We start from the raw sequence: 13,531 nt of genomic DNA on the forward strand, positions 1-13,531 counted from the left end.
GGTGGAAAACTGCTACCCTTTTGAGATTCGTTATTTCAATACGTCCATGCAACATGAAATCGCAAAATGAATAATTTATTTCCCAGGTGGATCTTCTGGATTACACTTCCTGGTGTGTTGAAAGGGATTCTTCTTCTTTGTACAACGTGGCTCTTCCCTTGCCAACACACTCAGATGTCTGTACGTAAATAGAAGTGTGACTGATAATAAGTGGCGACCGTAGCGACTCGAAACATCTAGATCGTATCACAAAGTCACCCATTCGAAATTATTCTAACCACCTCTGATTAAGGACGAGAATATTTGGATGTCAACTTATTTAAGCATATACTCCGAAACGTTGTGTTCCTCATCATAAAGAAGTTGACATCCATAAATTCTCGTCCTTATGTGTATCACTTCTAAAGACCCGCGCTAGAATAGGTCTTCAGCAACCCATGCCTGTCGTAAAAGGCGACAAGCGGGATCGGGTGGTCAGACTCGCTGACTTGGTTGCTGCATGTCATCGATCCCAATTGCGTGGATCGATGCTCATGATGCTAATCACTGGATTGTCTGGCCGAGACTCGATTATTTACAGACCGCCGTCATATAGCTGGAATATTGCTGAGTGCGGGCGTAAAACAGCAAACCAAACGAAAAAGTACTTCTAAAAATGCCTTTCAAAGATCTCCTCTGATTAGATTTTACGCACGCTTCATGTTTACAGCCAGGTCACATAAACATTGATCAGGAACAAGTACTATTTTGGGTAATGCACTCCTACCTCTACCAGTGTATTTCTTGTGAATCGTTAGCAGTGCAATCCATGTTAACTGTTACCAAAGCTCCTTGCACATGTTGTATTGCCATTCAACTTTGCGACTTGGTAAATGTACACATGGAATTAAATGTACACATGGAATTGACTCACGGAACAGGAGCATGAGAAGGCTACAAGGTCTGTAATAAGCAGCTTGTATCCAGATGATGAAATATACCCCTCAACATTTGCCAAGGACCACATCTTTGACTGAAGATGACTATTCTGGTCCTTAGCCAATGTTGAGCAGTATGCTAGACTAGTAATATTTGCTAACATTTTAACCAACACTGCATAGACCATGTAGACGATCTTTACTCATGAGTGAAGTACTGGTATCAGACATGAGAACAGCAAAACTGGTTTTTGGAGGAACATGGGCAATCTAGGGGGGTTGGGTGAACATTTTAAAAACAAGGATTAAAATAAGTGGATTTGACATCATTCTGAGAGGAAAAATCCCGGAATTCCGGGAATCGAGGAATTCTCATGTCTGTAGTATACTTCTCAAATTAACGTTTTCATATGACTATAATTTATCTGCGTATGGTTAGTGGGTATTGCAACATAAAGACTTCTAATTGTGGGTGTTCTTTAACTTGTTTAGAGCAGTGTATATGGAAAGTTTTGGCACCTTGAACATGTTAAAATACAGTTTTATCAAACTGATGTCTTTAAAACTAGCATCAGATGGATTTAGCCAAAGTATATCAATGAACTGTTCCAATTGTATGAAGGCAAACTTGTCGTAAGAGGCGACAAATGGGATCGGGTGGTCACGCTTGCTGACTTGGTTGATGCATGTCATTGCATCCCAATTGTGTGGATCGATGCTCATGAGGTCAATCACTGGATTGTCTGGTCCAGACTCGATTATTTAGAGACTGCCGTCATATAGCTGGAATATTGTTGAGTGCGATGCTAAACACAAACAAACAAACAAAAGATATTGCCAGAAGTTTGATTGATTATCAACAAAATGATGCCTAGGATGTAAGTAATTCAAGAGTCTGAAAATCATTATTCACCGATGTATGATGACTCATGAATTTCCACCAGGTGATACTTAACACCATACACTGTACATGTATCGATCTATATATCAATTCTGCATCAATTTTGAAAAAGAAAACAATTATGAAGTTTGCAATAACAAAATGCTGTATCTGATAGCATGATGTCATAAGAACTGCCATGCAAGAGTGAGTGAGTGAGTTTGGTTTAACACCGCTTTTAACAGTATTCCAGTTATATCGCGGCGTGTCAGCTTAATGTGGGAGGAAAGCCCGAAGTGATGCAGGTCTTAGACGTTTACCACTTCGGTGAAACCCACGAGCACGGATACGGTGCTGACAAACCTAATTGCGGCGAACCGGGATTCGAACCAACAATCATAGGTTTCTGGCGTGCCCAATGGACGTAACTCTGCACAGCGAATCGCCACCCGTGCCCCCGCCATGCAAGATAAACACAACCTGGTTGGAAGTTTCACTCATAAACCGACTTCGCAAATTTAGTACCTTGATAGGTGTTATGTTGTGAAGTAAGTTTGGCAATACGTATCAATACGAGTGGGAGGCGTAAGGGGACAATTATGGGCATGAGACGTTCAGGATTAGATAACTGAGTTGGTCGATAACATTTGTTGGGTCAACAATCAGGAAATAACCAGATAACAGGTGTATATTTTACTGAACATGACAACAAAGTCCTCAGTTAAATATTTAATTCGACTTGTATCTATAGCCACTCACATACAGACAATGTTTCATATTTACACTTGCAACAAGGTACCATCAGATATGGTGACACAGGCAACGCTTGTCATTTGAAGGTCTTGATTTGACAATCAACCAGGTTTGCTGATTGCTGTTTACACAGGAGCTGGTTCCTCGCTATCAGTCACAAACATACCAAAGCTAGTAATAACATAACTGACAAGAAATGAAATGAGGTTGCCCTCAAGTTTCACAATCTGACAGATTCATTATTTGGTAGACACCCGTGTCTTCTTGTTCCAAGAGAAATTGGCACCGTAGGATTTTCTCTTGAAGGTGGGTAAGTGTTCTTCTTCAGTGAAATATTCCCACCCTTAAACAAAGAAACATGATGGATGAACATGACTGCATTACTTTGTATTGATAATTCAAAGTCAAGTTGTAAGAACAATTGAATGAGGGTGCCAACCCCGATCCCCCTTGAATCCTGAATACCATCTAATCTTTCACTCTGATTCTCATTGCAAACCCCGAATCCTGAAAACTACCTAACACAGTTTAAAAACATTGAGAAAAGGGTGTGATTTGAAGTTAATTACTAATTTATTTTCACATACACCATTAATATTTTTGAAATGTTAAATCTCCATACCAATTACAATTTTATTTGCATCCTGCGCATGCATACCACACAACAGAGCCTTGAATACCCTCTAAAAAGACCCCAAATCCTGTGTACAAAAGGTGAGTTGGCAGCTTCTTTAATACGGGTACTGACCCATGAAGATTCCGGGGTAGAATAGGTCTTCAGCAACCCATACTTGCCGTAAAGGCGACTAAGCTTGTCATAAAAGGCGACTAACAGGATCGGGTGGTCAGGCTGGCTGACTTGGTTGATACATGTCATTGATCCCATTTACGTGGATCGATGCCCATGATATCAGTCACTGGATTGTCTGGTCCAGACCTGATTATTTACAGACCGCTGTCATATAGCTGGAATATTGCCAAGAGCGGCGTGAAACAACAAACCAACCAAACAATAGGGGTACTAGGCGCTCTGGCAGTCCTGGTTATTTTAATTAAAGATTATCAAACCCCACTTTGTCCGCCAACTACAATTATATGATTTACATCAGTGAAACAGTCAATGTTTCTCTAACTAGACATACTGTGTCAGTTACACACAAGGCACTTATCTCATCTAGACCTGCACTCACAATTAACACCCAATAGTAGAGCATGCTTATCATGCAACACAAGCACTTATCCATGACATAAACCTATGAAATAACATGTATGTCATACCTTAATGACATAAGAATGCAAATCCGATAACAAAAAACTGCACTTTTGTCACTGGTGCACATGAACTGGAGTTTAATGTTGACAACATTTCAATAGTAGATAAAATGCCTATGACAACTTCTCAACGAAAAAAGACAGATTACACTTTTGACCAATTTTTGAAATTTTTTGACCAATGGTTATCAGATAGTGTATAGAGAAATTTAAACCATCCACTCTCATGCAAAGCATGTCTAAATCAGCCAGGCTGTAGACCCTAAACTGACAAACAAATCACATGCTGTTCAAGCATGATCAACATTATCAGTGATTATAGATGAAAATACACAAAATACACTCTCACCATTCTTCTCACAGAAGGACATGGCTTCCTCCTTTGAACTGAATTCTACATTCATTGTCGAGAGTGGGTCCGCTCTGTGAAAGAATAAAAACAATAACATATAATTTACAAAAACAGGGCTAGGGTAAATGTTTATGCTTTACTTTCATTTTCAAAATCCTATTGGCCATGTTGACGTGAAGAGCTAGTTGCATCTGACAAAAACCAGGTTCCCGAATTTATCAAAGCTGAAATATAGATATCTAAATAAGTTGGAGCTGTGCGTGCGTGTGGTGCATGTGTTCAAAGTGGATGTCGAGTGGACAAGGTTGGTTAGACATAAATTTGAATCTTCTTTACATACATTCCTTAATACCATATATAATGATCATGCATGTAACATCATATATCATGATCCTGCATGTAACATCATATATCATGCTCTTGCATGTAACATCATATATCATGATCATGCATGTAACATCATATATCATGATCCTGCATGTAACATCATATATCATGCTCTTGCATGTAACATCATATATCATGATCCTGCATGTAACATCATATATCATGCTCTTACATGTAACATCATATATCATGCTCTTGCATGCAACATCGTTTATCATGATCCTGCATGTAACATCATATATCATGATCCTGCATGTAACATCATATATCATGATCCTGCATGTAACATCATATATCATGATCCTGCATGTAACATCATATATCATGATCCTGAATGTAACATCATATACCATGATCCTACATGTAATATCCCATATCACGCTCCTGCATGTAACATCATATATCACGCTCCTGCATGTAACATCATATACATGTACCATGCTCTTGCATGTAACATCATATATCATGATCCTGCATGTAACATCATATATCACGATCCTGCATGTAACATTATATATCATGATCCTGCATGTAACATCATATATCATGATCCTGCATGTAACATCATATATCATGATCCTACATGTAATATCATATATCACACTCCTGCATGTAACATCATTTATCACGCTCCTGCATGTAATATCATATATCACGCTCCTGCATGTAACATCATATACATGTACCATGATCCTGCATGTAAAGCCACACATCACAATCCAATGTGTAACATATATGATAATGATCCTGTCTGTGACATGTAATAATTGCCTCTAACCACATGCATATCATACTGAGGAGACTTCATATAGTAACATGTTTATCATTGAGCTGTTTAATGTCAAAGCAGGTTTTCAAATGGCTAGTCAGTCTGTGAAATCATTAAGTTTACTTTCTTCTCATAGTCATTGATCCTGATGAAGATGGAAGTAAGTTACTCACGTTGACACCCATCCCATGAGTGGGTTTTCCCATCTCTCCCTCTGATCAAACTCAATCCTCCACCTGCGAGTGCCATAGGATCCGGACTGCATAGCATTCCTTGCAGGTACAAAGATGCGCACTCGTCGCGTGGTGATGTGCTCCTCCGGGACGCCAGTAAGAGGTGTGATGTCAACCTGCATAAACATCATAAACACACATCATTGTCAGGTCTCTTGTATGTTTGGATAACATATTTCTAGGTTTAACATTTAGAAAGGAAGGAAAAAGAAAACGATTTATCCCAAACTCAATTTCAAATTAACGACTCTGCCATCCATTTGAGTCCACTATTATGACTCCACTTATTTGCAGGACCAGCTACAACACATTTTTGGCCATCATTTTCAGTTGATTGTGTTTCTAAGAAATTATGACAAAACAATAAGGAAACATTTATAGGTGCAGCAGACTGATTTCTGTTTCAGTGGATTCAAACCTTCCAGCCTCCACTACCCTCACTGAATGATAGTTTGTTTGTTGTTGAACGCCGAACTCAACAATATTCCAGCGTTATAATGCCAGTCTGTAAACATTCGAGTTTTGACCAGACAATCCATTGATTGTCATCGGGAACATCGATCTTCGCAATTGGGATACAATGGCATGCATCAACCAACTCAGCGAGTCTGACCACCCAAACGTTAGTCCCCTTTTACGGCAAGCATGGGTTGCTGAAGACCTATTCTACTCCGGATCTTCACAGGTCCTGGACGATAGTCAGATGATCTAAGTGTTAGTTGTGTATTGTATTAGTTTCAATAATAATATTTATTTCAATGATCTTTGTGTCTATAACATAAACACCTTCACACTGGTGTCAAGATATAGCTGTACTTTGTAGTTATAGCATGGTCAGGCTGACATAACTTTTCAGCAATCCCATGTACTTGTTCTAGCCATAAGTTTAGGAGGACAAGGTGACCATCGTTAAAGGCTTCATGTACAAAGTCATTTCAAGTTCAAACAGCTGCAAGCCAGAAGGATAGCATCATCTGACGATACAAACGATGTCTTTGGCTACGAATGCAGGCTACACTGTTACATCATTTGTTTGCTCATTGTTGAATGCCACACTCCACAATATTCCGGTCATATGACAGCATCCTGTAAGTAATCGAGTCTGGATCAGACAATCCAGTGATTAATATGGTGAGCAATGATCATAGTACACTGACACCCGATCCATTTGGTTGTCTCTTATGCTTGTTTGTTTGTTTGTTTGTTGTTAAACGTCACACTCAGCAATAGTACAGCTACATGATGGTGGTTTGTAAATAATGGAGTCTGGACCAGACAATCCAGTGATTAATATAATGAGCATTGATCTACCAAATTGGGATACCATGACATGAATCAACCAAGTTACAGAGCCTGACCATTTGATCCCATTAGTCGTCTCTTACGACATGTATGGGGCGCTGACGGTCACTTAGAACCCAGATTTTCAAGGGTTAATGTCTCTTATGACCATTATAGGTTGCTTGGCACGTGTGGGACCAATTGGAGACCAGATTCCTTTCAGGTTCCAAGAATAAACATGGTAAGGTGTTAAAGTCATAAAGTATTGCCTGCCCTAATCCATGATCAAACAATTTTGAGCGGATTAGGTCATTATTATCACAAGTCACTTGTCATGGCTGAGTCGTGACATTACCTTCTCACGGACAGTAATGGTCTGCACTTGATGTGACTGATCTTCATCTTGTTGACGGGGTTTTGCTGCTGTTGTCAAATTATCCCCTGGCCGACCGGAAGCGTAGTACCTGTGAGCATAGATATTGAAGTTAATTAGTCCTCATTTTCATTAGTAAACATTATCATGATTACGGACATTTGGCATTCAGCAAACACCTTCGTGTTATTATTTTGTTCCTTTTTGAGGTTGAGAAATGAAAAAAAAATCAGTTTATTGTTCAGTAGAAACCAAAATAGGTTATGGTTCAAATGGTTTTATTCTTCATTGAACGCAATGTTTTCATGTGTTTATAAGTTGGTCTTGAAGGTTATAAAGGACGGGGCCGTAAGCATTCTTCTGAAAGCAAACACGTTATCTAATTCGCCATAGTGTTCTATATTACATCTGGACAGCTTTCGTGGGCGACACGTTCGCGTAGTGTATTCACAATATACCTTGGAATTATGCTCCTACTGGCTGTTGCTAGTCGACCAGCCACTCGCAATCCTAAAGAAGCAGCCATTTTGAATGTTTTTAAAGGGGTGTAACTCTTTACAAAACATAGCAACTGAGGCGCACGTAAAAGTATTCTCCTAACCCCCTAAGTCGAAAGTTGGATAAATTGAGATATTGGCTCTAATTAAAAAACACATTTGCATAAAGTATTGATAATATTTATCGCAAAGATGAGTTCTGAAGAAACTGTAAGAGTCCTGCAGATCATTCCTCTTATTCCGTGATAGACGATTTATGTCAAATAAATGATAGAGGCGTAAATTTTCAACTGAAATATTAGAACTGCACGTTTTGAACCGCGTCGTTATTTAGCCCACGGCCTTAAAAAAAATGTGAAATAACACGCTCTTAGACCATGGGTTTAAATCAAATTGAAAAATTGATTGATCTATCTTAGCGGATGTTCTTCAGCATTTGTTGTAGCACGCTTCTGTATGGTCAATCTGCACCAACATTGCTTTTAAAAGTTTCAACATTTACAAGACACACTGGTCCCATAACATTGGTTATATTCTGGATACCCAGTGGGACGTTTTAGACACATATTACAGACACGCAGATATTGATATAGGTTGGTTTGTTTTACTTTATTTTTCGTCATTTCAAATTTGAATGTGTTCTTGACTACGAAAGCCTATTGGGGTCAAAATTGAAATATGGAAAAGACACGAAAGGAAATTCGTGCTAACGGAAAAAAGATTCGTTAGTACGAAAATAATGTCGTTATAACAGAAAAAAAGATTCGTTATTACGAAAATAAATTCGTTGTAACGGAAAACGATTCGTTATTACTAAAATAATTTCGTTATAACCAATTTTTTTTCCGCAATATATTTTTTTTCCGTTATAACGAATTAATTTTCGTAATAGCGAATCTTCTTTTCGTAATAACGAATTTATCTTTCGTACTTGAATCATAATTTGAAAAAGAAAATCATGTCTTATGTTAAATTGTTGCTCTCTCATTCCATTTGTGAGTATTGTCTCATTCCATCATGTTATTGTCCTTTATTTTGTTTTTAAGCCCTGGGCTTAAATTTGGATAAAAGGTTACTCAACTAAAATAGGTAAAATCCGCAAGTAAGCCCAGGGAATAAAAAAGGGACAGTCCCGGCATTTAGTGATACTGAAGTTCCATCCACTAATTTAGGTTACTATGGGTAATATATGCCTACAAGCGACAATACCCTCTCCAGAAGAAATATCTGTTGAAAGCAGAGTCCATACTACGATTCCGACTATCTCACAAGCATTGGTCAATGAATCACTATGAAATAGTGATAGTACTATGGACGTTCGCGAAAAGGTGAACGTACCTGCCCCACCGGTAGCATCCTACACAAACACACGCAAATGCAAGTCAAGTGTTCGCCTGAACAAACACGGGAGCATACAGTATGTCAAAATAGGGACTTGCATCGGACATCATTCCATGATGCGTGAAGTTTGAAAATGTCCTCCACTTGTCTATCGTGTACGTTGCGAAAGCTTTGCTGTAAAGGCTTTGAATGCTGTAACTCTGCACGTGATGTAACTGGAATACTGTTAAAAGCGGCGTAAAACCCAACTCACTCACCCACTGTAACTCTGATTAAAAACTTTTGATCAAGTCGTGTGACGCTCTTTGAATCTTGCCAACAAAACTAGCCACTGTCGATGAACCGGAGGAAACGGACGTGAACTATTGAATTCTGATATCTACGCTTTTAAAAATCTAGGAATGGTCCGAATCAATCTCCCAATGACGAAATAAGGGAGTCTTTTTCACCCCTCTAGAAGTGCCTGGGGCCCGTTTCACAGAAGACAGTCGTAAGTCTATGTTAAAGTATGGGAGTTACAGTAGTTGTAGCGCTACAATAGCTTTGTGAAACGTGCCCCTGTCCAGTTCGGCCGCGGGTTACGTTATGGCACTCATAGTCAATTGATCCACTGTCGATGAACCGGAGGAAGCGGACGTTAAATATTGAATTCTGACATCTACGCCTTAAAACTTCTTTTTCGCGGCATGGCATGGTCCGAATCAATCCTCCTATGACAAAATGAGGTAGCCTTGTTCACTCCTCTTGAAGCGCCTGGCCAGTTCGGATAACGCAGCGGGTGACCTTTGACGTCGTCCACTTCTTCCTGTCATGGGGGGCACGGGTGGCCCAGTCGTCTAAGGCGCCGAGATTCGCTGTGCAGAGTTGCGTCCCTTGGGCACGCCAGAAACCTATGATTGTGGGTTCGAATCCCGGTTCGCCCCGATCATGTTTCTAGGTTTGTCAGCACCATACCCGTGCTCGTGGGTTTCACCGAAGTGGTAAACGTCTAAGACCTGCATCACTTCGGGCTTTCCTCCCACATTAAGCTGACACACCGTGATATAGATGGAATACTGTTAATAGTGGCGTTAAACCCAACTCACTCACTCACTCTTTTTTTAATACACAGCTCATAATTTTGTGCAAATAAAAAACAAAACAAAAAACCCAACCTCATACTAAAAAAACAGGTCTCAATACAGAATATTTCGTGAGCAAAGCCATAATTGTTTATATCGATAGATGAGCATGAGACAGTATGCCTGTAACACTTATTTATTAATGATCATTTCAAATCTTCCACTTCAAGATGTGTCACTGTGTCGTATCCTTGGACACTGTGATATGACTGAAACAATTGCTGACTGTCATGTGAAATGTCCATTTATCATCATTTACCCTTACTTGGAACAAAATACCACATAACATACTTTTTTGGGTCAAAAGACACGAATTGTATATGATTATTATTACAAGTTATTCCATGAATGAGAAAAAAAAGAAGGTATTGTGTCCGTAGTTTGGAGGATGGGGACAATTGTTCAGTATTCGATCCACCACCAAAACTGAAATCAGCACATGAAACTCTTTTTAATCCTTCACAATTTCACAATTGTCAGTCAGTTGCCCCAACTCGACCATGAGTGAGTGAGTGAGTTCATATGGTTTTACGCCACTTTTAGCAATATTCCAGCAATATCACGGCGGGGGACACCAGAAATGGGCTTCACACATTGTACCCATGTCTGAAATCAAACCCAGGTCTTTGGTGTGACGAGCGAATGCTTTAACCACTAGGCTACCCAACCGCCCAAACTTGACCATGAGAAAATGTGATACGTCTGATGACCAGAAATGGGATTCAATACCTTTCATCTCAGAGGGCCTGTGCTGACTGATCCTTGTTCTAAGGACGACCTGGTCGTGCTCTAATTTGACGGTCAAGGTGATCCCACAAGAGTTGTTATGGTGATCAGTGTTGTGATTGTGCTGGCCAAGGCAAGATGTTGTATGGGATGTGTGTTGTCTTGTTGATACGGGGTCTGTCCTGTCTGTTGCAAGAACGGTAGTACAACAGGGTAGAGAGATTGGTCAATGTAATGCTGCCAAGTGAGAGTTCCTTCTAAAACCACCACATCTGTCTTGACTTGGCTACATTTGCTTATTTGCAGGACTAATGATGCCGCATTGCAGGACTACCGCATTGGCAGGGCTGCAGATGCCGCCTTGTCAGGACTTACGATGCCGCATTGACTTGGCTACAGATGCCGCCTTGTCAGGACTTACGATGCCGCATTGACTTGGCTACAGATGCCGCCTTGTCAGGACTTACGATGTTGCATTGACTTGGCTACATATACCGCCTTGTCAGGACTAAGGATGCCGCATTGACTTGGCTACAGATGCCGCCTTGTCAGGGCTAAGGATGCTGCATTGACTTGGCTACAGATGCCGCCTTGTCAGGACTAAGGATGCCGCATTGACTTGGCTACAGATACCGCCTTGTCAGGACTAAGGATGCCGCATTGACAGGGCTACAGATGCCGCCTTGTCAGGACTAAGGATGCCGCATTGACTTGGCTACAGATGCCGCCTTGTCAGGACTAAGGATGCCGCATTGACTTGGCTACAGATGCCGCATTGTCAGGACTCAGGATGCCGCATTGACTTGGCTACAGATGCCGCATTGTCAGGACTAACGATGCCTGATGACAGGGCTACAGATGCCGCCTTGTCAGGGCTAAGGATGCTGCATTGACTTGGCTACAGATGCCGCCTTGTCAGGACTTACGATGCTGCATTGACTTGGCTACATATACCGCCTTGTCAGGACTAAGGATGCTGCATTGACTTGGCTACAGATACCGCCTTGTCAGGACTAAGGATGCCGCATTGACTTGGCTACAGATACCGCCTTGTCAGGACTAAGGATGCCGCATTGACTTGGCTACAGATACCGCCTTGTCAGGACCAAGGATGCCGCATTGACTTGGCTACAGATGCCGCCTTGTCAGGACTAAGGATGCTGCCAGGAAAAGCTTGAATCTGCACTCTCCTATGAGTATGACTCTTTGCCAGTTTCTTATCTACCAGCGTTGCAGTGTCAGCGTTACATCTCGTAGCTCTGATATTGTAACGGCGCGGTCTTCTGGACACTGTCCAGCGATTGACAGTATGACTGTCTCAGCTGATGACGTCACAGTGGTAATATCATTCCTCAGATGGAGGCTATGAATGAAAAGTTCCTGGATGATGGTGACAGGCCTCGATCAGAGCATGCGCCTAGTGACTATCATTTGTGTACGGCCAAAACTCCTTGCAACGTGATCATGCATTGCTCCTTGATGTACATGTATCATGCCAACAGCCTGTTCTTTCTGTTGTAGGGTTAATCTTAGCATACTGTCCAACGGCTTGGAGTAACAGTAAATCGTTCCATTTCTACCAATAACTTTGTAGGTTGGCATGCTGTTAGTGCAGCTGAAGTTTCCCTTCAAACACAAGTTCCATTGATCTGACCACTGTAGTACGTTCATTACTAAGCACATTGTTTTGGTTGTGTTTGGGAGATTGATTCTCAACCATTGTGTAACGCTATTCGGGGTTTGGATCCAACGTCTCCAAATTTCAGTTTGGTAACGGGTTTTTTATGCCATTCTTCAACCATTGTGTAACACAATTCGAGGTTTGGAGCCAACGTCTCCAAATTTCAGTTTGGTAACGTTTCTTTTATGCCATTCTTCTATTCTGTGTTATGCTATTACTATTAATGCTATTTATATATTTGCTATTTATGCTATTTATATATTTGCTGAGGCCTGCATCATTTGGGCTTTACTCTAACATTACGCTGACACGTGGTGCTATTACTAAAATAAATTTCAGTGCTATTACTAAAAAAATGTTCAGTGTCAAAAAACAAACTCACGAGCCTGGTCACGTGGGGTGCTCGATTTTGATTACCTGATGAACGTTTTTAATATGGATTCTTCGTACCTTCAGGGATATAGCACACGTAGTCTATGATACGAACCTGTTCAAAGACAACTTAGCAGACATTATTTTGTTGAAGACTAACAAGCATCTTACCTTCATATATCTTAAATTGGATTCCCAGATTTTTATTAAGAGTGAGTGAGTGAGTGAGTGAGTGAGTGAGTGAGTGAGTGAGTGAGTGACAGGAATCCCCTCAAACGCGGTTTCTGATTATTTTTACATAACATGCTAGCCAGCAGTAGAATATTATTCCTATGGATGGTTCTACCCAACATGCCCAGGCCTCGCTCCCCAAAGCGATTCTATTGTTACTACTGACGGAAGTCTATGTTAAAGTATGGGAGTTACGATCGTCTTTTTGGAATGCATGTATGTATGCACGTGTGTATGTGCGTGCGTAAATGTATGTGTGTATGCGTGTGCGTGCGTGTGCATGTGTAGTTTCTATAGTAAAAGGTGAGGTGAAATGGGGTTTAACGTCGCGTCCAAGATTATTGC

General features: G+C 40.6%; 1 protein-coding gene across 1 annotated transcript; it reads right to left on the reverse strand.

The window, feature by feature from the left end:
• Positions 1-2,513: 2,513 nt before the first annotated feature.
• On the reverse strand, positions 2,514-7,754 carry LOC139461179 (NADH dehydrogenase [ubiquinone] iron-sulfur protein 4, mitochondrial-like). Its single transcript, XM_071242771.1, has 5 exons — positions 7,676-7,754; positions 7,200-7,308; positions 5,504-5,679; positions 4,172-4,245; positions 2,514-2,893 (listed from the first exon to the last, which is right to left on the reverse strand). Exons 1-5 carry the CDS (start codon positions 7,741-7,743, stop codon positions 2,790-2,792), a joined length of 531 nt encoding a protein of 176 aa, XP_071098872.1. The 5' UTR covers positions 7,744-7,754; the 3' UTR covers positions 2,514-2,789.
• Between the last annotated feature and the right edge of the window lie 5,777 nt (positions 7,755-13,531).

This window comes from Haliotis cracherodii, unplaced genomic scaffold (genome assembly GCF_022045235.1).
Source record: "Haliotis cracherodii isolate W230 unplaced genomic scaffold, xgHalCrac1.p SCAF_1, whole genome shotgun sequence".
Taxonomy (NCBI): domain Eukaryota; kingdom Metazoa; phylum Mollusca; class Gastropoda; order Lepetellida; family Haliotidae; genus Haliotis; species Haliotis cracherodii.

Excerpts from the sequence above, each read along its gene's own strand:
- LOC139461179 (XM_071242771.1), bottom strand. The coding sequence starts at position 7,743 with ATGGCTGCTTCTTTAGGATTGCGAGTGGCTGGTCGACTAGCAACAGCC. Across the intron at positions 5,680-7,199 it reads CCATTACTGTCCGTGAGAAG|GTTGACATCACACCTCTTAC; the intron begins GTAATGTCACGA and ends ATGTTTATGCAG. Across the intron at positions 4,246-5,503 it reads CTCATGGGATGGGTGTCAAC|AGCGGACCCACTCTCGACAA; the intron begins GTGAGTAACTTA and ends ATTCTTTCACAG.